The sequence below is a fragment of the Cebidichthys violaceus genome, unplaced genomic scaffold (genome assembly GCF_023349555.1).
Source record: "Cebidichthys violaceus isolate CVI_PGR_0920_01 unplaced genomic scaffold, fCebVio1.0.p SCAF_1, whole genome shotgun sequence".
In the NCBI taxonomy this organism is placed as follows: Eukaryota; Metazoa; Chordata; class Actinopteri; order Perciformes; family Stichaeidae; genus Cebidichthys; species Cebidichthys violaceus.
Genome location: NW_027176262.1, coordinates 17367481 through 17394174, shown reverse-complemented (window position 1 = coordinate 17394174; position 26694 = coordinate 17367481). Strand labels below are relative to the sequence as shown.

At 40.0% G+C, this 26694-nt stretch overlaps 1 protein-coding gene across 1 annotated transcript; it reads left to right on the top strand.

Annotated features, from left to right (window-relative positions):
- The first annotated feature begins 5664 nt into the window (after positions 1 to 5664).
- kcnj13 (potassium inwardly rectifying channel subfamily J member 13) lies at positions 5665 to 13817 on the top strand. Its single transcript, XM_068724201.1, has 3 exons — positions 5665 to 5750; positions 11121 to 11671; positions 13243 to 13817. The coding sequence occupies exons 2-3, from the start codon at positions 11155 to 11157 to the stop codon at positions 13815 to 13817; spliced, it is 1092 nt and encodes a 363-aa protein (XP_068580302.1). The 5' UTR covers positions 5665 to 5750; positions 11121 to 11154.
- The last annotated feature ends 12877 nt before the right edge of the window (positions 13818 to 26694 follow it).

The window sequence follows — 26694 nt, the reverse complement described above, 5'->3', positions numbered from 1 at the left end:
TGCTCTTAAAAGAAGTTTCAGGCTGGCAAGAGGCCAAAAGTGGATCTTGTGACAGTAAACATAGTTTCAGAGATTTTCTTCAAAAAGTGGCGCAGGACAGTTGATTTCACAGTTTCATGATGTTTTCATTAGAATTTGATGCTTGCACACATTTACTGGTTTCAGGTACATTCTCAGCCTTTCTTGCTCTTGAAATAAGTTTCAGGCTGGGAAAAGGCTAAAAGTGGATCTTGTGACAGTAAACATAGTTTCAAAGATTTTCTTCAGAAAAGTGGCTCAGGACAGTTAATCTAACAGTTTCATGATGTTTTCATGAATATCTGCTGTTTTCAGCACTTTACTGCGTGGAGATGCATTTTCACTTTGTATGCTCTTAAAAGAAGTTTCAGGCTGGGAAAAGGCCAAAAGTGGATTTTTTGAAGTAAACATCGTTTCAAAGATTTTCTTTAGAAAAGTGGCTCAGGACAGTTAATTTAACAGTTTCATGATGTTTTCATGAATATTGTTGTTTTCAGCACTTTACTGCTTAGAGATGCATTTTCACCTTTTAGGCTTCTTATAAGCCCGAGGGTCCCCCATTTGGGGGACCTTGTACATAAAAACGTAGAGAGTTTTGTGTAAAAGTAACTGCCAGAGAACCCACGAAGAATGAATATAATGATATTATAGTTGTGGAAAAACCTTAGAAACTTGGCACCAACATGAACCAAGCCACTTCTACATGAGACAAACACATCTCCCATCAGCCAAGCAAACAAATAACAAAATATCATAAATCATAACTCAATATGACTGGAAAAGACCGGAGAAAACAGCTGCTACTGTCCGTTAGCAACGTGCTAGCTACAAACATACAGCATGAAAAAGCATGTCCGCTTGACGGAGATTACGGACATACGCTCCATTTCTCTCCTCGGTAAACCATCGCAGAGATATTCAGCTTCGAACACAAAAAAGTCACACAGCTTTATCGAATATCGTACTCACTTTTGGTCGAATCTCAGCGAAAAAATTTAATATTTCCGTACTTCCACGTCTCTGTGTGTGAATCCGTTCGATTCGTGTCTCTCCGACACTCCTCGGCTTCTTGGGCGGGATGGAAGCTCAGCAAATTAGATTTCAGATCTGACATCAGATGAGACGTTTTTCATTCCCATTGGCTAATAGTGCTGTCAATCATCTAACTTTCAATTCCCTGCAATTCTATTGGCTTCTACGGTTCGAAGGAGGGCTCAATAGCGAAAATCGGAAAAAGGGGGGCTGAGATACAGCCCTAAACAGAGAGAGTGGGCTGAATCTGAAAAAGTTGAATGAACACAAAAGGGCTTAGAAAGGGCTTAAAACCCTCAAATAAAGCCCAAACTGCTATATTTAGATTTATATCATTAGTGATATATACAAGTGATATATAGTTTTGTTTTTGTTTACAAAATGTGTATTTATGCAAATATTGGAATATTCACTTGAATTTTTTTCACTGTATCCTCTCTAGCTTATGAATACTTCACTGTATCTATGTATACATGTGTATAGAGACCCTCAATATATAGTTCTAAGATCTGGGACAAATTGAAATCTTGGATTTCCATGATTCCTAAAAAAAAATATCCTGAAATTGCTGTTTTTTTAAATTAGAATTTTCAATTTGTGCTGTGTGCCATCTTAATATGCTCTTAACCAGTAACATATATACTGATATTTACACATATCAACACATCTCACAAGTGTTAGGGTTATTTTAATCCCAAAAGTATTAAAATAGCCCTTACAGTTGCAACGCTACACTCATTCTAGTATGGGTATGCTTTTTTCGAGCGGAGGCCCAAAACCCTAGGCCTATGCCTAGGGTTTAAAAGGTTTAATTGCCATTGAAATAGGTGTTCAACAGGGCCCTCACTTCCACCTCATCAGCCTTATGACTGTAGAACGCATACCTAGTTTTGAAACCCACTACTATTCTCCCTTTCATCCTCGAAACTAGAGCCATTGAGATCCACATCATGGTATCATACAACCCTCTTCATTGACTACCGTGGACTTAACGGTATTCTATAACTGCTAAGAACAGGTAGCCCGTTTGTCTCATATTACCTCCTTTCAAAAAATTTGGGGGCAACCACAGCTAGTTCTCTACTCCAGACTTGCCCTACCTGGCCGAATCCAGGACACTGGCTCCATCTTTCCCATGTCCATTCCCCATATCCAGAATGATCAACCCGACAGCTCTTTGCCTGTGTTTTCCCCAGTCTTCCAGCATCCACCCTACCTTCACGTCTTTTGACTCAATTCAAGGAGAGTCTGCATCACCCAATCACCAACCTGCTTCCCATTCCCTCTGATTAGATCAGGTGTAATTTTCAGTTAGTGTCTGGACCCAAAAGCAGAACTCAGACAAGATCAGGTAACAAGTTAAAGTGGAGTTCATTTGAATAAGTTGGACTAGAGACTTTAGTGAACTAAAGTTTGAAACTATGTTTACTTTCAAAAAATCCACTTTTGGCCTCTTCCCAGCCTGAAACTTCTTTTAAAGCTGCTAGGAGCGATGTACGGACCCGCGCACCTTCCCGCATCTCGGAGGTACTGGCGGGACGCCAGCAGACACGGCCGCCAATGTCTTTGACCATCGGACAATGCGTCCCGAAGTTTAACGTATTTTTCCCACTGGACTCTGCGATGCTGGAAATGATGTAGTGCCACCAGTTCCTGTATCCACTATGTGGCGCTAGAGAACACGCGCAAACATGCATTATGTTGCTCTACAGCAAGTGCAGACCACATCATGTAAATGTCATGTAAATCGGATTCCGTTTGTCACATAACGCTGGCTTCCTGTTGCCAGTAGGTGGTGCTACGACTTTGAGTGAAAATTGGCTTGTACACATCCCCAGGGCATGGCTGTTATCAAGTATGGCAAGTTTGGGACAGATTTGAGCAAGTCCAGTGGACTTACATCAGCTTGTTGTTTATTGGCAAATCATGTAAAATAGCCACCACGCCACGGCTATGCCATTCCATCAAACGTAAAGCTTTTAGCAACTTTTAATTGCAAAGGTCTTTAGATTGTACTGACCAAATTTGAAGTGGATCTGACAAAGTCCCTAGGAGGAGTTCGTTAAAGTATAGCGACTAGAAGCTATATTACTGCAATACTATTGTGTAAAACATTGTCTTGTCTCTTTTGTCCCCCATCATTTTCCTTTGTGAGTCAATAAGCAGACTGCATACCATCCAAACAGATAGTATTTTCAACATCCTTTTACACACGTGACATGCCTCACTCTCTCTTTCTCTCTCTCACTTGCAGCATCTATCAGACCCATCCTCCCAATTTGGTGGTCTATTTAAGCTGCCAAAAAAATCTCATCTCCCCCACTGCTCTACCAAAGTCTCTACTGCTCACTGCAGATATTGATGCCTGCTTTAATCAGCCCCACCACCACCCCAAACCTGTAATTTGCCCCCTTGGAGAAAAACTATACAAGAGAGAGAGCGGATGTGATTGAAAGAGGAAAAGAGGAAAAGTGAATGGTGACACATTTCCCAGCAGTAGGTGAATGACCCATATCTTGCTCTTCAGACTAATGAGAGAGAATGAAGGCTAAGCTGCAGTAAAGCAGCTACAGTACCTCACAATCTGGCACTGTCATCTGCCACCTCCACTGGAACAAGTCAGACCGCTGCAGGACAACAGAGGGGGCTGGAGGGCCTGTCACACACAAATGAAAAGAAATGACCCATTCTGTCAGACTGACTGGCAACTGTTTGATTTGAAGTCATAATCCTCATTGTTATCATGTTCATCATCATAAAATAATTTAAGCGCCTTAGTGTTCATCACTGTTTGAACATATGCTTTTGTTATTCATACAGAGTTTAAACATGTAGAGTTTGTCGTGGGGCAGGCATAGAGAAAGCTGTTGGAGTCTAAAATGGTTTCTTCCTTGATAGCTTGAATAATGAGAGCTTTTTGAAAATGGTTTCCAGAGTCAAACGAGCTTGTGGATGAAGTGTATTAGTTTTTATAGGGAACACTGAGCTTTTGGAAAATGACTTAACACATTTTCTGTAATCTGTGACAGTAAATTAAAAAAATACATTTCTGTCACACCTAACCCTTTTTATTGTCACTCAATTATATTCACATATTTTCTGAGGTCTATCTGTCAGTATACCTGTACTGATGAGCCAATTCAGGTGTTAACATTTACCTGTATTTACCTGTATACCTGTACCAGTTTGTCAGGTGAATTTGTGATCATAAAACATTAGGATTAGGAAATATTGTTCACCTGGTCAATGGGTAGCATTTATGAGCCATCATCAAATCACTATTTTATGCTCATTAGGTTGACAAAAGAGCCACAACAAAGTGAATGGGTTTGGCTGTATTAAATTACAGTGTAGAGGATCACACAGAACAGAATACTGACACATGTTATTTGCCAACCGAAAGAGGATGGACAAGAAGAGTAACTGCTCTGTTGTTTATGCATTTAAGTGTAGGGTCAGACATCTTCACAAACACAATTTAAAAATGCTAGCGTGGACATGCATCGTTTTCATACAGCATTTTAAATTCAGGCGGCATCGTGTGTACATAGTGCTTGATGGATGTTTACAGTGAGAGAAATATCCTTACTGTTCACTTTAATTTGCCAAATAAGTCTATCTAACATGGGGTACAAAAGGAATTCAGAATAAAGCATGAAAAAACACATCCATATGACCCAGTGTTATTACAAATAGAAATGGTGACCAAAACAATTATAAGAAACCAAAAGGTTTTTTTAAGAAAACCATGAAAAATCCACAGTGGATTTCCTGTCATTTCAAGTGTTGGACAGATTGACAGACATACCAACATTGCTGTCTTACTGCTCGAAGGTCAAAAACTAGTGCTGACTTTTAACCTACAGTTAAAAGCTCTACTATTGTTTTGTGAAGCAAAGAAGCGCTCTGTGACTCTTTGGTTAATATGTTAACTATTCTGAGATCACACAGTGACAGAGTAATGTGTCAGTTATCAATGAATGTGTCTGGTGCGAAAATGTAAACCAGTAAGGCTTCAAACCCTAACCCAGACTGAACATAAGGAAAATGTTCATGAAATGATGTGCAAAACATCCCTAATATTACGATAACATTTTATTTCTCTCAAAAAAGGTTTACGATGTGTTATTATTTGATAAGACAGGACAGAAAACACAAAAATACGGATAAAGAAAAGATGGACAAAACATGTAGATGCGAGCAAAATCATGCATGTATGCACACACTTTTACACACACAGATGCACCACTTTATCAGCAATCCCAATTTCTCACAGCAACAGCTGCAGGACACCAACCAGCAACAAGCAGCTCTTTGAATGAACTGTGACAAGGTGTTGTTCTTTTCCCCCCTCCCTCTGTCTTATGTCTTCCGGGAACACTAATAGGCTCCATGCAGGGTAATGTGACCAATTGAATCATCCTCGCCTCGGAGCTGGAAGCTGCAGATCGGAGGAGCTGCAGATCGGAGGAGCTGAGAGCGCCGCGCTCAGCCTGGCTCCTAGACCAAGAAAATTCTCTTTGGGGTGACACTACCAGTTTCTGCCCGGGATTCCTCTGGGATTTTACACCCCATACTCCAAGGAACTAGTGGCAGTTTTTCCATCTGCCTTGACCCCTTTGCCCACTTGGGAAACCCAAGACCAGTTTTTAGGTGAAAAAGGTCAAAGGGCCCCCGTTTAGCCCACACTGCAGCTCTAGGTGAGTACAAAACTCCAGCATGTGATATTGGACAGAGCAGAGGCCCTGATACCAGGAGAATGAGTGAATGATCAACCGTGATCTGATCAGTGTTGGGGATATCTTAAGGAACCTAAGCAATGTAACTTGTTGGATCCATGGATTTTTCCAGGATTTATCAATTATGTGCACTTTATAGACCTTGTAAATTACAATAAATGCAGTCAAGAAATGTTTCTCTAACTGTTTTTTTTATCAGCTAAAACACTTCTACAACCCAGAGGTGGTAAACTGACTGTTGCTAATCCAGTTTTAGATAACAAGCATGGTTACAAGGGCATCTGAAAGTCAAGGCAACAAATGTTCATTTTTATTACTACAATAACACATGATCAAAACTGATTTGTTTTCTTTTTCAGACATTTACGTTGTGCGATACAGTGGCGTTAACAGGGAATAGAAGTGAACAGCTGCAGACTTACATAAACCCCTCTGCACCCCTCCGAGTAGGCGACAAAGAGACAGTTCCGCTGACTTGCTCTCTTAACTTCTACTTTAACACAGATAGCTTAGAGACAGGAAAATGGCTGACTAGGCACTGTCACGCTTAGCCATCATTATGACTACAGTTAGTCTAAGTATTCCACCAGCCTCAGGGACTTTACCCTACTCAGAGCAGTTACACAAAGTGTTGTTTGTTTGCATTGTCAACAACTTGTCTTTAATGTATTATAGAATAATACTTCAAGTTGAAAATATGGATTAAAAATTGTACTTCTTTAAAAGTGAGGATATGTTCAGTTACACAGTAAAATATTAAAAAAATATATGCATATGTGAAAATAAACAAACAGTGTTTACCGTAGACGTATACTTTAGTACAGTACTTTTCTCTGATTGTAATCATTTTTAAACTTCAAAGATCATAATATTAGTTGAAAAATAACAAACTTAAATCAGCAAGACATATTTAAAATGCATAATTCACACCCTGCAACTTAATCTACTGTGTATGCAAAAACAGGGTATAAAACAGCTGAAATGCATGAACAATGAGTGATGGGGTCTGTTTTTTAAGGTTTAAGCTTAAATAACAAGCAACCACCCCATCTCCTAAATAGCAGGTCATATGCTACTGATTTGCATCTGCAAATTTGTTTTGAAGAGAAAATAATACCCCCAAAATTATGATAAATGAGGCAGCAAACATTTTTTAATGCGATTATCTAAAAAGTTACATTGATCCTAAAAGCTTTATTTAAATTTTAAGCCATATTCAATATACAATTACAAATACATTGTTTTTCTTTTGTTTAAACATTTTGCATTAGTTAAAGTTATGGATAGATAATGGCCTTGGTTTAATATTTAATAAGTGATTTTGAAACAAATGTTGTGTTTACTATTTCACCAGAACTATCATCTTTCCCCAACCAGAATGTTTCTGTCAGCTAAATGTCCCCACACACACACACACACACACACACACACACACACACACACACACACACACACACGTATATATATATATATATATATATATATATATATATACAGTTGTGGTCAAAAGTTTACATACACTTGTAAAGAACATAATGTCATGGCTCTCTTGAGTTTCCAGTTATTTCTACAACTCTGATTTTTCTCTGATAGAGTGATTGGAACAGATACTTCTTTGTCACAAAAAACATTCATGAAGTTTGGTTCTTTCATGACTTTATTATGGGTTAACAGAAAAAGTGACAAAATCTGCTGGGTCAAAAATATACATACAGCAACATGAATTAGCAATTTTGGTGACTTAGAAAGTTGTGTCAATGAAATGAGCTTTATAGCATGGCCTCTTAACTTCTTGTGAGTGATTATGAGTGACTACAGCTGGTGACTTCTCTGAGGCCATTTAAATAGGGCTCATTGGATACAAACGCCCACAAACGCTACAATGGGAAAGTCAAAGGAGCTCAGCATGGATCTGAAAAAGCGAATCATTGACTTGAACAAGTCAGGAAAGTCACTTGGAGCCATTTCAAAGCAGGTCCCAAGAGCAACAGTACAAACAATTGTTTGTAAGTATAAAGTGCATGGCACTGTTTTGTCACTGCCACGATCAGGAAGAAAACGCAAGCTATCACCTGCTGCTGAGAGAAAATTGGTCAGGAGGGTGAAGAGTCAACCGAGAACCACCAAAAAGCAGATCTGCCAAGAATTAGAAGCTGCTGGAACACAGGTGTCAGTGTCCACAGTCAAGCGTGTTTTGCATCTCCATGGACTGAGAGGCTGCCGTGCAAGAAGGAAGCCCTTGCTCCAAAAGCGGCACCTTAAGGCTCAACTGAAGTTTGCTGCTGATCACATGGACAAAGATAAGACCTTCTGGAGGAAAGTTCTGTGGTCAGACGAAACAAAAATCGAGCTGTTTGGCCACAATGCCCAGTAATATGTTTGGAGGAGAAAAGGTGAGGCCTTTCACCCCAAGAACACCATGCCTACCGTCAAGCACGGTGGTGGTAGTATTATGCTGTGGGGCTGTTTTGCTGCCAATGGAACTGGTGCTTTACAGAGAGTAAATGGGATAATGAAGAAGGAGGATTACCTTCAAATTCTTCAAGATAACCTAAAATCATCAGCCCGAAGGTTGGGTCTTGGGCGCAGTTGGGTGTTCCAACAGGACAATGACCCCAAACACACATCAAAAGTGATAATGGAATGGCTAAATCAGGCTAGAATTAGGGTTTTAGAATGGCCTTCCCAAAGTCCTGACTTAAAATCCCATTGAGAACATGTGGACAATGCTGAAGAAACAAGTCCATGTCAGAAAGCCATCAAATTTAACTGAACTGCACCAATTCTGTCAAGAGGAGTGGTCAAAGATTCAACGAGAAGCTTGCCAGAAGCTTGTGGATGGCTACCAAAAGCGCCTAATTGAAATGAAAATGGCCAAGGGACATGTAACCAAATATTAGCACTGCTGTATGTATATTTTTGACCCAGCAGATTTGATCACTTTTTCTGTTAACCCATAATAAAGTCATGAAAGAACCAAACTTCATGAGTGTTTTTTGTGACCAAGAAGTATCTGTTCCAATCACTCTATCAGAGAAAAATCAGAGTTGTAGAAATAACTGGAAACTCAAGAGAGCCATGACATTATGTTCTTTACAAGTGTATGTAAACTTTTGACCACAACTGTATGTACAAACATGCTGATCTTCCCGTCTCACAAACACAGTAAGCATTACATTGCATAAACAGTCTGTTTTCATGTACTTATGTTCTAATGGCCAGTGTGGTGACGGACTGATCCAGTGACATATCTGCAAAATTAAATGTATATACTACTTATTTGAATTAGCAATTTTTTTTTGAAGGGAACATAATGCCCCCCAAATTACGTTGAATGAGGAACAAAAGTGTTGTGGTGACTGACCAGTGGCATATCTGACACACTGAGTTCCAGCACAATGAAGCTCCAACCAGCACATGGCTCTCATGTGATGACCTTGCTGACTGTTTCCTCCATCCACAGCACAAAGCCAAACTTCAAACCAAAATTACTACACATTTATCTGACTCACATAGCACACCCTACTATTGCTTCAGCTCATGCCCCAGAAAAGTCCTCCGTTGGTTGGTGTTTAAATCTGTTAATAACAACAATTGAACAATTACTGTTTTTCTTCGTTTTTTTATTTAGGGAAGACCCAAAGCAAGTAACTTTTTTATTTGTGTTTTTGATCTTACATTTTGTTGAAACATGCTATAGAAACTATACAGTATTTGAAACCACTTCATCTTTTTGTAAGGGTGTGTAGTTTCTTAACAATTCTAATCTATGATGTTATCAAACTATAACTACTTAAACTATTTAAAATGTTACCTTCACTCCTCTTGCCTTCACATTGGAATTGTGCTTTTGTTTGAACCTCCCCACTTTTTTGTATTTGAAAGCTATGCAAAGTTTCCAGCAAATGCATCAGGAGAAGTTGCAAGTGCATAATACATGTGTAAAATATTAGTAAATGTATGTTGTAATTGGGGAACAAGATGAGTGTAGAGCCATGCAGTGCAATAAGTTTAAAGCTCCCTGCAGATGAAAGACGCATTCCTACTCTGCATGTTGCTGTGTTCCTCAGACAGATTCCCAGCTGGGACTTGCTCTAATCTCCTGGCAACAATATTGACATAGAAATAGAAACTCTGACGAGTACAGGACTCTGCTGTCAGAACTGCCTTCACATGCATCTGGTGCTAGGAGTTCCTCTACACATATGCCCTGTTTAAATTAGATACATGGTGATTTTGTAGATACAGCTTAACCTTGGGATTTAAAGGAACAGTGTCACATTTTGGGAAATACAACAATCAAATGTTTACTGCTTTACCCAGACTTAAAAATTAAAAGATGGATGTCAGTTTCGTCTAAATTTGTTTAGCCTGGCTAATAGCAGTTACTGACTACTGCTAACCTAGATACATTATTAATGAAAAAAAAAGTTTACAAATATTTTAAACTTTATTTGAAAATAATACATATACATTTTAAACAGTATTTACGTATTATTTTAACGTTATTACCACTGTTGTTGGGATTAAAGTTTAAGATTTGGATTTGACATTAGACTTGTTGGTCTTGCCTTCATAGCCTAGACTTAACACTTACTCTTACTTTTTCCCACCTCTGCAAAAATGTAAATAGCACATATAGCAATCTTCATAATAGATTTTAGGATTTATGTGTGTAACTTTGAAATATTCTGGTGATGTCAGAGGAAAGTTAGTGGCAAAATGGGATAGCATTTTGTCTCTGGTGATAGGTCTGGCTATGTGAGGCTAGTGCCAATGCAATGCTTAACTACAGTGGTGTTTTGAGCTAAATGCTGATGTCAGTTTGCTAACATGCTCACAAAGAATATGCTAACATGTGATGTTAATCAGGTAATGTTTATCACATTCACCATCTTAATTTAGCATGTTAACATGCTAACATTTGCTAATTAGCATTCAACTCAAAGTATAGCTGAAGCTGATGGAAGTTATTTTTGCAGGTATTTGGTCACAAAACAATGTATTGGACACATTAACATTTTTAATTTGAATGAACGTCAGCGCAAAATTCCATGACAATCTGTCATGAAATTTCCAGACATTTCTGTCTGGATCAAATTTAGATAACGAAGACTGGTTGTTTATTTATTTACACGGGTAGCTATAGAAACGTCAAAACAGTTTTGGCAGGTAACATTGGAGCTATTTTTTAGCAACTGACTGCAGCTACTCATTCAATCAATGTCATATTCCCATGCACTGAACACACAGAGATGAAACTGATATTGATATTGATTGATACAGTCTCATGAAATATCCCTATGTCTGTCTATTACCATTTCAATTTAGGATCATCCTGACTGCTTGAGATCCACCTGCAACCATGACAACCAAATCCAACAGCAGCATTCTGGGTGGCAAGGCTTCCTCCTCTCCTCTCTTGTCCTCTCCACCCCGCCAACGCCTGGTCACCAAAGACGGACACTGTGCCCTTCGTCCACCTCTGTGCTCTTCAGGCTCATGGCGCGGGGCCTTAGGCAGAGCCTGGTTGCTCGCCCTGCAGGACCTGTGGGGACTGTTGGTGGGTCTGCGCTGGAGATGGGTCCTTCTGGCCTTCTGCGCCTCCTTCCTGGCTCACTGGCTGCTGTTTGCCTGTATGTGGTACTTGCTGGCCCACCTTAACGGAGACCTGGCTGTGCAGGACCATGATGCCCCCCCCCAGGGGCATGTGGTTTGTGTGAAGCACATAACCAGTTTTACTGCTGCCTTTTCTTTCTCCCTGGAGACACAGCTGACCATCGGCTATGGCACCATGTTCCCCAGTGGGGACTGTCCCAGTGCCATAGCACTGCTGGCTGTGCAGATGCTGCTGGGGCTCATGCTGGAAGCATTCATCACAGGTATGACTCTCCTATTCCTAAAGCCTTGTCTCCACAAAAATGAAGGTCACAGTCTCAATTGCAAGTTCAATGCATACATTGGGAGACTAACTGGAGCCAAAACTGAAGCTAATTACCGTACAGGTCAAAAATGATTGTGTATAAAATGTTTTTTCAGGACATTATATTTTAAAAAGTGTGGGTTGTTTGAGTTTTGAGTCACAATCTCTCTCCACACCAATTGTGTTAACGCTTACATCAATCTTAGTACAAACCCAAACCAATTCAGTTATTTCTTAATTAAACACCTAGTCATATCTTGACCCGAAAGCTTCGCGAAAACATGGGGAAACAATTTTTGAAGAGGAAACCAAAATCCTAGTAAGATCTGCCCTTGTTTTACAGAGTGGCCTATTACACTGAGAGGCTGTTGTACTGTTAGTTGTTTGTTTGTAAAACAGTATCATTTAACTGGGAAGGGACTTCATTGTTTTAAATCTTTTAATGCAGACAAAATGTGACATCTGCTGGGCGACCATTGGAATTGCATTTATATGGAAGGATCAAATCAAAGTCTATGATTAAACAGTGAGTTATTTTAGAAGTAGTCTCAAAGCTGTCACTTTTAATATTTTGTTCAGTAAAGACCACAGTCCGTAAAAGAGTCTACAGCCCTGGTTTTCAACAGTGTGGCTCAAAAAAGTCAGATTATCTGATATTGTCAAATATTTGTGCAGAACTTAGTTTTTTCTTCTTCAAGCAGCTACTACACTAAAATGCTGCTTGCACACTGATGTATCAGAATTAACACTATAATAATGTCATATCAAATAATATCAGTCAGGGCACTTTTTTTTTTCTCCAGAAAAAGTACTTTGAATCATAGTTCTGTACTTTTACTTACATAACTTCTGAATGCTGGACTTTTACTTGCAATTAAGTAATTTTATGTTGCGGTGTTGGCACTTGTGTTTAAATCATCTACGAGGAGTTTTAATTTTGTGTTGGTTTTGTCGGTCCCTGTGCACAAAAGCACCAGATTCCCTTAAGAAAACCTCTCATTTTTCTGTAGCAGTGTCTGCCCTGAGCAGTCCTAGTTCTAGTTCTCCTGTGACTCACTTCCATCCAGCAATACAGCTTGGATCTCCAGTGGTGTCAGTTTTGGAACATTTTGATCTCCTAAAAATGTCAGATTTCAATTGTCGTGTCATTTCTGGTTGAAGAAAAAGTCTAACAAGTCTAATCCCCGGCTCGTCACTGTGACGTCTAATTCTTATATACAGTCAATGCTTGAAACAAACTAAATATTTACAGGCAAAACTTGTTCATGGCTGTGCTTAATGGCCACACTCGAAGGCTGCACTAAAAGTCTGCCATCATAATGAGGGGAGAAACCCAACGAAATGTTAAAATATGTGTGTGAAGGTGGGTGGGGGAGGGGTTGGGCGGCACAAAGCAGAAAATTAACATTTTGTGATATTACCTCGGTTGCTATTGTCAGAGCCTTATTTCTTTTGCAGCATGAGACAAATATTTTTGCAGTATTAAAGTCAAAACATCTCCTCATCATATTATATTGTCCTAACCTTCAGGTGCATTCGTTGCCAAGATTGCACGTCCCCAGAAGAGAGCAGGAGCTATCCAGTTCAGCCCTCAGGCAGTGGTGGGCCAACACCAGGGCCAGATGTGCCTCATGCTGCGAGCCACCAACCTGCTGCAGCGACCTCTGGTGGATGTAAAAGTGAGTGCTGTGCTCTACAAGGAACACGAAGGTCAGGCCCTGCACCAGACCTCTCTGGACTTCCACTTGGATCATCTAGGCCAGCAGCCCTGTCCCTTCTTCATCTTCCCACTCACCTTTTACCACCCCCTGGACCGCCAAAGCCCCCTTTATCCCACACTGTGTGAAGGCACATCCAACCCCTTTGAGTTGGTGGTCTTCCTGTCAGCCTTGCAGGAGGGAACTGGTGACTCCTGCCAGAAGAGGACGTCTTACCTGCGTCAAGAAATCCAGTTTGACCGCCGTTTTGTCCCTGCCTTGGGGATGGATGCTCGGGGGAGATACATGGTGAGCACCCAGCACTTTGACACAGCCCACTCAAAGGAGCCTTTGAACAAGGACTGTGTGGTGCAGATCAATGGTGATGGCAGCGACAGAATGGAGTAGGAATGCTGGGATGGGGTTTCGGAGCGATAACTGGGGATGATAACAACAGGGTAGATATTTTTGTCAGGAGGTACTTGATTAAATTGGATAAATCTGAATCTATGTCTTAACATTTGAAATTAAAATGTATATCAGATATGGGTGCTGCTTCAGACTGCCTCAGTTTCTTCCTCCAATCAATTGGAGTCCCTAGTGCAATCAGGGTATTATTCCTGTCAATCCTCATTGTCAATCATCAACATATTCAGTTGTGTTGGTTGGAATGCCTGGCCTGCAGGGGGCACCACTTCTGGGAATTTAGTGTGAACAAATATGGTTTAATCCAAGTTGGGTTTTCTTTTTGTGACTCTGGTCATTAGTACTATGGCTTATGATAACACAAACTTTAAGATAACAACTGAGATCTCATAACATGGCTTCATCACTAAAAATATGCCAAGCAGGGCAAAAAACACGTGCAGTCAAACCTTTTATTTGTTGTACGGTAAAAATGACTGTCTGTCGCAAACAACCATTACAGTTTACAGACCTATTTCACCCTGCAGCTTTGAACTGCTGTACTTACTGTTGTTGTTTGCATTCACAGTTTTCCTGTACAATGAGGGATTATTGGCCACATCAACTGCTCATGTTGTTTTTGCAGTATTGGAGCTAATTTGAGATCTCACCATGTACTGTGCTGCAATGTTGTCATACCTGATAGCCAGAGCTACAAACATAAAATCCAAGTTATAATAAACCACAATTTACTCATAAATTGTGCTGGTAAAGAATTATAAATATAGTTTCAAGAAAAGTGTTCATCTAAAGCCCCCACATGCCCAACATGTCTGATTTTGTTGACATTCATTTGAAATATGCTATGATCAAATGTTGCACACAGGGTTTTTTTTTCCATATACAAATTAATTAATTTGATTTTAATTAGCATTTGCATGCTTTTCTCAGACCCTTGTCGTCGTATACCAGAAAAATGTATCTGACTTTGAATAATAGATTTGAAAAGCATTATGCCATTATAGTTTTCACTTGAAATTTTGTTTGATCAATCACAGACAATACAATTTCCAAACAAGTTAAGAATATGGATTAAATTAAGTTAACCATTTAGTGAGTACATTTCCAAATTCTGAACCACAAATTAAGATATATCACATTCAATTCTAATTCCTGCTGGGACAAATAACAGCCCATAGGCTACCAGGTAGTGTGAAGATTAATGAAGGGTGTTCCAAGGTGTAATAGCAGTAATGATGAATGAAAAGTACAGGACTGGCACCAAACAGAAGTGATAAACTTCTTGGTTGGTAGTGATAAACTTTTCCATTTTCTAACTTCCATGAGCAGCACATTAAGTCACACTTGAGTGGTTAGCAAGAAGGTTCTTTATTGAGTTATTCTCCCTGTGCGGTTGCCTCCCACAGTTCGAAGACATGCAGGTCAGATTAACTAGCAACTTTAAATTGCCTATAGGCGTGAATATAAGTGTGAATGGTTGTCTGTCTTTATAAGTCAGCCTTGTGAATAACTGGCAACCCCACCACCCCCTTGAAGGTATAGCTAATAGTTGGATAGATGCTCCACAGTTCTTTCCTTGCTGACTAACCTAACTCTGGTGACATTTTAAGGACTATAACACTATACACAATACCATAGTGTTTTACATTGTTGAATGTGTTTTTTTTACCTTCCAGACAGCCCCTGGCTTCAGTTAATTTCACTACACTGTGAAAATCATGTTATAGACAATTGATACAGTAACCTTATGTCTCCTTTCATTGCAGTCAACGGTGGTGATGTGGAGTAATACATGCTAATTTTCATAGCATACTGAAACAAATTGAACCCAGTGGCTGCCTGAAAGACAAGACAACACTGAGTCCACAGCTATGCTTGTGACCCTTTCTGCACAGTGATGCTTTGAACTAAATGCTAAAATGCTCAAATGACAATGGCTGAATCCAAATGTCAACCATCTGGACTTAAAGAATCCGGGAGAGGAGGCACACTATCAGGAGTGGCAAAACCAGGCAAATGTCAGGGGCCCCTCAGATAAAATTGGGAAAAGGGGCCCCTGATGGGCACTCATATTGGTACATTTTGCAATGACAACTATAAAGACCCTGACAGTTCCTATAAATAGGCACTATACAATGCACTGCTGCCAAGGGCATAGTTTTGCATGTGGACAGTAGGGACATATCTCTACCAATACTTTGAGAGGACCAAATTGTCCTATCCAATAGTTGAGCGAACTTGTTTGCATTATCTTAAGAGTAAATAGACACACTTACTCACACAGAGAGCGAGGAGCAGAATCGTTTCTTGACCGGCGCGGAGAAATGGGATTCTGGTGTGATCTGCATGTTGAATATGCAGAATGTTTTGGACAATAGCAAAAATCTTGCTGAAAAACAAATTAACTATTAAATCCCCAGGTTTTATACAAATTAAAATAAGTTAATGTATCACTGATGTGAATCGCTGCCACATGCACATTTGAATAGTTACAAATAAGTAGAAAATCTTGCCTACATGTGTGTTGACTCAGTAGGGAATTAATGAAATGAAAGAAGTTGATCTACAGGAGAATACACTTTTAAAAGAAATACAGAATGGTTAAGAGCCAATATGTTTTCTTATTTAGAATTGTCACTGGCCGCCTGAATTTAGTCTTTTCTTTTACGTAAATCAAGGCATATTCGCTGTAGAATTTAGGCAAATAAGTGTTTGGTGTTCAACATATCCTGGTGGAGGACCCCCAGAGCCCCCACTGAATATTTGTCCCACCAATGTTCTCATACATGTTCACATCCAAATGGGCCTCTATGGGCTTCTTTGCCTGGATCCCCCACCAGAGTCCAGGATCGCCAATGCCTGGACTTCTGTTATACATGAAGTAATCATTTCGAGTTACATTTGCTATGGCTCGTGAGGTGATAACATGTGCTATAAGATGAGCAGAAGGCGATCCCGAAGGGCGGCACTCATAGTAAAAGTAACTAATTCAGCAACACTGATCATGCCATTGATTTATAAATACACAGCACAGACAGACGCTCCTGAAACACACTGTTTAGCGTCTGGTGGAATCACATGCATTGTCTTGAATGGCTGCAATCAACGTGGTGCTGCTGTGGAGGCTACCAAATTGCACAAACCTGGAAACGGGGGGCAGGTATGGCAAGATAATGAGGGGGACACATTTTCGGTCATTCTCACAAGGGGTGACATCCCCCCTTAAAATTGCTTCATGAAGACAGGCTTTATAGTGTAACAGAAAGAGGTTAAAAGATAAATAATACAGGTTGAAATGCACAGTATAATTTTCTTTATAATTTGATCATCAGATAGTTTGAAGTCCAGCCATTTGGATTCAGCCAATGCTAACATGCAGATTATGTTTACCATGCTCACTGTCTTATTTTAGCATGTTGGCATGTTGAAATGTGCATATTTCATGTTAATTAGCAAAGTACAGCTGATGTTGGTGAGAATGGCATTCGTTTTGCAGGTATTTGGTCATAAACCAAAGGAGTGGACAAACATACATTTTTTATTCATCCCCTGGAGAACATTGTTTGTACAACATTGTATGAAAATCAATCCAATAGTTGTTGAGATATTTCAGTGTGGTCCACCAACCACCAACAGAAAGAAATGTATACGTTAAGATCCTATAGCATTCTATGGAAAATACTTAGAAGAAATGTAAAGTATATGTGATTGGTGGTAAATGGGTTTAACACTGTTATGGTCTTTAAACCTGCTGAGGATTTCACGGCATTTGATAATTAAACTGGTGTAGTTTAACAATCCATTACACCGGTAAATCTGAATGTTTCTACGAAATTGAAGGGCATATTTTACACTCAAGAGAATTATTTTTGGCACAGAAGATAATTTTAAATTATCAAGCATCAGCGCCAGCCCTGTAAACGGAACATGGAATTAGTAGTAATGGCAGGAATATTAAAAGCGTTGAAAGAGCAAGTACCAATAAGGAAGGGACAGAATTGAATGACGTCTGTCATCTATGTAAAGGGCATTCATATTGCTGATTAATAATTTCCTCCATTGATGGTTGTGGATTAGCATAACATATGGATTACAGCGTGTACAGTGTAGTGTTGTCAACATGCGCTGACAATCCCAACACACCGGCAGATGTTTGTAGTTCCACTGTAAATGTTAAGCTGCTAAGGTTATTCATTGTAAGCCTATTTGAACAAAGACATGTCTTAAAGTGAGCTATTCAACAATAGACTGACCTGCATAGAGTAGTGACTGATTAAATGATGCTGACTGCTGATTGATTTGTAGATTAATGCCTCTATTATTTTTTTAATCATTGCCTAAATCATTACACAAAGTGAAAATCAATGTATTATGTTCCTTTTGTACAACAATAATGTCTAGATTTAGCTAAGAAATTTAGGTTAGGAAGCAGCCCAAAAGTAGTGAACGTGTGTTTGTATTTGGAGTATTTTCCCTTTAAAGGCTATGAAAAGTGTTATCTACATGGTTTAAAAGAAATCATGTTGGAACTTAAGACATGAGAAAGGAAATGTTCCACAAAATGTGATGGTGCAGGATGAGATCTCGGTGTATCTCACATGCTTCAGTGCCTTTGTACAGTGTACATTCCATGAAATAAATATTTTCTAAACAAGCTTGGAAGTGACTTTTATTTGATTTAGCTTACAGACTCCATGACCACCTACACCACCGTTTGGAACGCAGGTATGAGCAGATCTGGTTATTTGCAGTATATCAAAGATCATTAATTATGTAAAAATGAATGCATTGTAATAAAATGATCAATAAATAATAATAAAAACGGGGCACTAAAGTTATGAAGGTTCCGTAGCTCAAAATTACATTAAAATGGCTATCAAAAATGATTGTTAATAATATTGAACAATATGATTTAATTTACATGAAATCACATCATGTCACAAAACATCACAAAATGTACCATATCAATAGCTAGAAAAGATTGAGGGATTTTGTAGCTCTTGACATAGCAGAGGTTTGCAGATTTCCCTGTTATGCAACATTAAACAGGCCAGCGTATCCCATAAACATAAAGTAATTATAGAATCCTGCTTACGGCCATGGAAATCAGTAGGTGGCACTATGACTATGAGTTAAAATTGGCATGCAGAAGGCCTTAAGTCATGACAGTCATCAAGCATGTCAAGTTTGGGACAGTTTTGACAAAGTCCAGTGGAGTTACATCAGCTTGTTGAATGGCGAATCACATAAAATGGCCGCCATGCCGCGGCTACACCATTCCATCAAACGTAAAGCTTTTAGCAACTTTTAATTATTATTGCATAGGTCTTTAGATTGTACTGACCAAATTTCAAGTGGATCTGACAAAGTCCCTAGGAGGAGTTCATTAAAGTATAGCGACTAGAAATCAATGGAAAATGAACACAAAAATAAAAATGGCCAACTTCCTGTTAATAAGTTGATCGCATAAATTCTGTGGGAGGAGTTTGTTAAAGTACAACGCCTGTAAACAATGAAAAATGCCTAAAAATGCAAAAAATGGGAGAATTACTGTATCGCCCCCGAGTGGTTGTATGGAATACAAATTTGAGTGTATGTTACAGAGCACAATGTGGACATATACTACAGATTTCATAATGATAGGCCACATGGTTTTGAAGTTATATATATTGCTGTAGAAGGCCACGCCCCTATGAAATTCATTGGTCCATATATTCCTATTGCAATGGGATATCAACAAGCTTTTAAGACATTTTGAAGATATAGATCCAATAATGATCCACAGCAAATTTGGTACCAATCAGACCCAGCTTGTAGGAGGAGTTTGAAGAAATGTGTTTTTCACAAAATTCAATATTGCGGAAAATATTGGGAGGCGGAGCTTAGGGGTCTGATTGGCTTTTTTGTAGAGTAGGTGGAGGTGGACATGTGTGTCAAATTTCAAATTAATCGGACACAATGGGTAAGAATTGCCGCAAGGCGTTGCCGGTCAGACTTCTAGGGGGCGCTAGGGAGCAATTTTTTCATACTTAAGCATGGGACCCATAAATTATCAAATTTTCCCACAGTCCTGGTAAGTTTGCCAATTATGGAGAGTTTTGGGATATGATAAAGCCCCAAAAAGGCAATTCATTTGAGAGAAAAAGAATAATAATTAAAGCTGCGAGCAGCGATGAACGGGCCCTCGCCTCCTCCCGCACGTCGGGGGTGCCGGCGGGACTCCAACTTACGCGGCCGAGAACGTCTGCGACCGTCGAACAACGCGCCTATGAAACCGATGCTTTTTTTCTGCTTGGACCGCGTGATGCTAGAAATGATGCTATCCAAATAATCCTCCACTTCCTTTATCTGCTGTGCGGCGCTACAGAAGACCTGCAAACATGCATTATGTTGCTTTATATGAACTGAAAAGCACATTGTGTAAATGTCATGTAATTCGGATGCTATTTGTCAGAAAACTCAGATTTCCCTTTGCCAGCAGGTGGCGCTGTGAGTATTACTGAAAATTAGCTTGTAGACATCCTCAGGCCATGAGTGTTATCAACCATGTGAAGTTTGGGACTGTTTGGAACAAGTCCGGCTGAGTTACATCAGCTTCTTTGGTGGGGAATCACGTAAAGTAGCCACCCGCTATGGCTAAGCCATTCCGTCAAACGTAAAGCTTTTGATAACTTTTAATCACAAAGGTCTTGAGACTGTACCGACCAAATTTGAAGTGGATCCAACAAAGTGCCTTGGAGGAGTTCGTTAAAGTATAGCGACTAGAAATGAGCCTAAATCCATTGAAAAATGACACAAAAATCAAAATGGCCGACTTCCGATACGGTTTAGAGCATGGTCCCAATTGACTTATTTGTAAGTCTCTCTGAGAGACATAATCCTACCAAGTTTCATACAGGTACCTCAGACGTAGCGCTGGGGCTGCTCTTTTGAAATATTGTAGGGGGCGCTATGGAGGCAATTTAAAACGGCCAAGCCAAACACCCATATAAAATATGTCCTCCCATTACCTATGACACATGTACAAAGTTCCATGAGTTTTTGAGCATCGCAAGCCACTGATCCATCAGCCTACTTTTTCATGGCGAATGATGCGTTGCCGCGGCAACAGCGTTCAACGAAAACTCCCAATATTCATGATGGTGCATCATCAACGTGTTAAGACTATCTTTACAAAATTTCAGACTGATCTGGTGAACTGGCTAGGAGGAGTAAATAAAAGTCTAAAATATGACATTTCCTTTTGCCAGTAGGTGGCACTATGAGTTATTGAACATTTTTCAATTGAAATGTGCTAAGAGTTGAAGTAGCATCATGCATAAGAAATTTCGTGCAGATTGAATAATGTACCTTGGAGTTATAACAACTTCTTTCTTCCCGGCCAATGAGGCAAAATGGCCGCCCCGCCACATCAAGGTTCTTTGATGAAAACTCTAGCTTTTGATAGCTTTTCATCACAAAGGTCTTAAGAGCATCCCGACCAAATTTGAAGTCGATCGCATGAATTCTCTAGGAGGAGTTCGTTAAAATACAAAGGCTGAAAACATGAAAAATCACCAAAAAACTGAAATTGAGTGAAATACTGTAGCGCCCCCTATGGGTTGAATGGAATGAAAATTGCAGGGTATGTTCCACCATGCAATATGCACAAATACTGCAAATTTGGTGATTTTACGATACACGGTTGAGAAGTTATGTGTATTGAAAAACAAGCCACGCCCCAAGAAGTTCATTGGTCCGTATCTTCTAAACGCTTTAAGATATCAACAAGCTTTTGATAACTTCATGTGATCTTGATCCAATAATGATCCACAGTAAATTTGGTAGCAATCGGACCAAGTGTGTAGGAGGAGTTCTCAAAAATGTGTTTTTCACAAAATTCAAGATGGCGGAAATTTTTTCCAGGCAGAGATTAGGGGTCTGAGAGGCTTTTTTGTAGAGCTAGTGGATCTGGACATGTGTGTCGAATTTCGAGTAAATCGGAAATACTGGCCGAGGGGCGTCGCCGGTCCAAATTTGAGGGGGCGCTAGAAAGCCATTTCTTTTCACACATATATGAAACCTATATCATACCTCTATTTTCACCAGGCCTGACAAGTCTGCAAAATTTGGTGAGTTTTCATGCATGGCAAGTATCCCAAATATGCGCCCAAAGTACAAAAATAAAAATCTGAATAATAATAATAATAATAATAATACCCCATAGAATTTCAATAGGGCCTTCGCTGGCCCGACGTTGTCGGTGGCTCGGGCCCTAATTAAAGCTGCGAGCAGCGATGAACGGGCCCTCGCCTCCTCCCGCACGTCGGGGGTGCAGGCGGGACTCCAACGTATGCAGCCGAGATTGTCTGTGACAGTCGGACAACGTGCGTCGGAGTCCGATGATTTTTTTCTGCTTGGACCGCGTGACGCACGAAATGATGCTATGCAAATAGTCCACAGCATCCTGTATCCGCTGTGTGGTGCTACAGAGCATGCAAAAACATGTTTTATGTTGCTCTATAACAACTGTAGATGACATTGTGTAAAAGTCATGTAAATCGGATGCCAGTTGTCAAAAAACGCATAATTACTTTGGCCAGCAGGTGGCGCTGTGAGTATTAGTGAAAATTAGCTTGTAGACATCCTCAGGCCATGAGTGTTATCAAGCATGGGAAGTTTAGGAGCGTTTGGAACAAGTCCGGCTGAGTTACATCAGCTTTTTTCATGGGGAGTCACGTAAAGTAGCCGCCCGCTACGGCTAAGCCATTCCGTCAAACGTAAAGCTTTTGATAACTTTTAATCACAAAGGTCTTGAGACTGTACCGACCAAATTTGAAGTGGATCCGACAAAGTGCCTATGAGGAGTTCGTTAAAGAATAGCGACTAGAAATGAGCCTAAATCCATTGAAAAATGACACAAAAATCAAAATGGCCGACTTCCGGTACGGTTTAGAGCATGGTCCCAAGAGACTTATTTGTAAGTCTCTCTGAGATACATAATCCTACCAAGTTTCATACAGGTACCTCAAACGTAGCGCTGGGGCTGCTCTTTTGAAATATTGTAGGGGGCGCTATGGAGGCAATTTAAAACGGCCAAGCCAAACACCCATATAAAATATGTCCTCCCATTACCTATAACACATGTATAAAGTTCCATGAGTTTTTGAGCATCGCAAGCTACTGATCCATCAACCTACTTTTTCATGGCGAATGATGCGTTGCCGCGGCAACAGCGTTCAACAAAAACTCCCAATATTCATGACGATGCATCATCAATGTCTTAAAGCTATTTCCCCCAAATTTCAGACAGATCTGGTGAACTGGCTAGGAGGAGTAAATAAAAGTATAAAATATGACATTTCCTTTTGCCAGTAGGTGGTGCTATGAGTTATTGAACATTTTTCAATTGAAATGTGCTAAGAGTTGAAGTAGCATCATGCATAAGAAATTTCGTGCAGATTGAATAATGTACCTTGAAGTTATAACAACTTCTTTTTTCGCGGCCAATGAGGCAAAATGGCCGCCCCGCCACGTCAAGGTTCTTTGATGAAAACTCTAGCTTTTGATAACTTTTCATCACAAAGGTCTTAAGAGCATCCTGACCAAATTTGAAGTCGATCGCATGAATTCTCTAGGAGGAGTTCGCTCAAATACAAAGGCTGAAAACGTGAAAAATCACCAAAAAACTGAAATTGAATGAAATACTGTAGCGCCCCCTATGGGTTGAATAGAATGAAAATTCCAGGGTATGTTCCACCATGCAATCTGCACAAATACTGCAAATTTGGTATGTGTATTGAAAATCAAGCCACGCCCCAAGAAGTTCATTGGTCCGTATCTTCTAAACGCTTTAAGATATCAACAAGCTTTTGATAACTTCATGTGACCTTGATCCAATAATGATCCACAGAAAATTTGGTAGCAATCGGACCAAGTGTGTAGGAGGAGTTCTCAAAAATGTGTTTTTCACAAAATTCAAGATGGCGGAACATTTTTCCAGGCGGAGATTAGGGGTCTGACAGGCTTTTTGTAGAGCTAGTGGATCTGGACATGTGTGTCGAATTTCGAGTAAATCGGACATACTGGCCGAGGGGCGTCGCCGCTCCAAATTTGAGGGGGCGCTAGAGAGACATTTCTTTTCACCTATATATGAAACCTATATCATACCTCTATTTTCACCAGGCCTGACAAGTCTGCAAAATTTGGTGAGTTTTCATGCATGGCAAGTATCCCAAATATGCGCCCAAAGTACAAAAATAATTAAAGCTGCAAGCAGCATTGATCGGGCCCTCGCAACGTCGCACATGTCAAGGGTACAGGCAGGACTCTGGTTGATGCGGCAATGCATTTCTGTGACCATCATACACTGCATGCACAAGTTAGATGATATTTCCTGCGTCGACCAGCAGCATAGCAGGACCATGTTGCCAGGTCTTAAGCCTCAAATGTTTTGAGTGTACCTCCGATACAATCATAAATGTAAGCCTGTTAAGATCATTAAGAAAATGAACGTGTGAATGTGCTTCAGTATTTGTAACATAACAGACTGTCAGGTTACTGGGATGGAGTTCAACTCCCTGCAGTGTCCTACTGATTGTATTTGGACTTACATGAAAGTTAACAGAACAGCAGTGTCATTTGTTTTTACTTGAACACTTTAATTTGACACTGTTTTCATTTTAAGCTCTTCTGTAACTTTAGATTGTAGTGTGAAGCATTCATTGTAACAGGATGTTATGACATATGAGAAATTTGGAGCAGATTAGGCAATGTACAGCCGAGTTACAACAACTTCCTGTTTCATGGCGAATGGTGTTTTTTTGCCGCCACGCCACGGACACATAGTTCGATAGCTTTTTGATCTTTGAGTATCGTTTCACTGCCAAGGTCTCAAGAGCATACTGACCAAATCTGAAGGCAATCGGGTTTAATCTCTAGGAGGAGTTCGTTAAAGTACGGCGCCTTGAAACGGTCCAAAAACGTCATCAAATTCAAAATGGCCGACTTCCTGTTTGGTTTAGGATATACCTCCTTTTGACTTTTTTGTACGTCCCATCACGTTCCACATACCTACCAAATTTCATACAGCTAGGTGAAACCCAAAGTTGGGGCTACTCTGTAGGGGGCGCTATCGAGCCAAAATGTCATGCCGCAGCTGGACACCCCAATAATACTGTAATTTTCACCACGATTGAATTTTGTGCCAAATTTCAAAAGATTCCCAGTATCCCAAGCACCTCCTTTTTGCGATGAAACTGGTACGATAATAATAATAATTAAAGCTGCAAGCAGCATTGATCGGGCCCTCGCAACTACGCGCACGTCGAGGATACCGGCAGGACTCTGGTTGACGCGGTCATGCATTTCTGTGACCATCATACACTGCGTGCACGAGTTAGATGATATTTCTGCGTCGACCAGCAGCGTAGCAAGATCATGTTGCCAGGCATTATGCCTCAAATGTTTTGAGTTTACTCCGATGTAATCATAAATGTAAGCCTGTTAAGATCATCAAGAAAATGAATGTGCGTGAATGCGCTTCAGTGTTTGTAACATAACAGACTTGTCAGTTTACTGGGTGCAGTGTCCTGCTGATTGTATTTGGACTCACATGAAAGTTAACAGAACAGTAGTGTAATTTGCTTTTACTTGAACACTTTAATTTAACACTGTTTTCATTTTAAGCTCTTCTGTAACTTTAGATTGTAGTGTGAAGCATTCATTGCAACATTTATTCTGATTCTCGAGTAGAAGCACTGGACTGATCATTTATACTAATGCCCACTGACATGGTTTGAGAACCACTGTTGTCTAACTTTTGCTCTCCAAGCATCTTAGTTTGCACATATTTAGATCAGAGAAGTCTTTTTCTCATGGAGTGTCCACAAACCCTTTTATTAAGTTCAGTGTTCGGGCCGCTGTAATTATAGAATCCTGCTTACGTCCGTGGTTGCCAGAAGGTGGCGCTATGACTATGAGTTAATATTGGCATGCAGATGTCCGAAAATCATGACAGTAATCAAGCATGTCAACTTTGGGACAGTTTTGACAAAGTACAGTTGAGTTACAACAGCTTGATGGATGATGGCGAACCATGTAAAATGGCCGCTACACCAAGTCCATGTTTGATGAATTCTAAACTTTTAATCACAAAGGTCTTTAGATTGTTCTGACCAAATTCTAAGCTGATCTGATTAATTACCTAGGACTAGTTCGTAGTACAGCACCTGGAAATGGGAAAAATACACGAGAAATTCATACAAAATTAGAAATGGCTGACTTCCGGTTGGGTTTAGAGCATGGACCCCGAAGACTTTTTTTTAAATCCACATGTGATACATCTGCTTACCAAATGTTATACATCTAGGTGAAACGTACTGCGAGGGCTGCATCGTCAAAATATTGTAGGGGGCGCTATCGAGCCGAGTTGCCACTCTGAAGCATTAAAATCACATCAGATAACAACATTCAGGATTTTAAATGTGTGTGACAAGTTTGATTTTGTTTTGAGTATTTTTAGCCCCTCAAAAACACTTTTGTTTTTCGTGGCGAGGAATGCGTCGCCACGGCAACGGCATTTCACGAAACAACAAGCTTTGAGTAACTTTTAATCACAAAGGTCTTTAGATTGTTCTGACCAAATTCTAAGTTGATCTGATTAATTCCCTGGGAGGAGTTCGTTAAAGTAGAGCGCCTGGAAATTGAAAAAACGACATTAGAAATTCAGACTAAATTCAAAATGGCTGACTTCCGGTTGGGTTTAGGGCATGGCCCCAAGAGACTTTTATTTAAGTCCACATGTGATACATGTGCCTACCAAATTTTGTTATTCTATGTGAAACGTACTGCGAGGGCTGCTTCGTCGAAATTTTGTAGG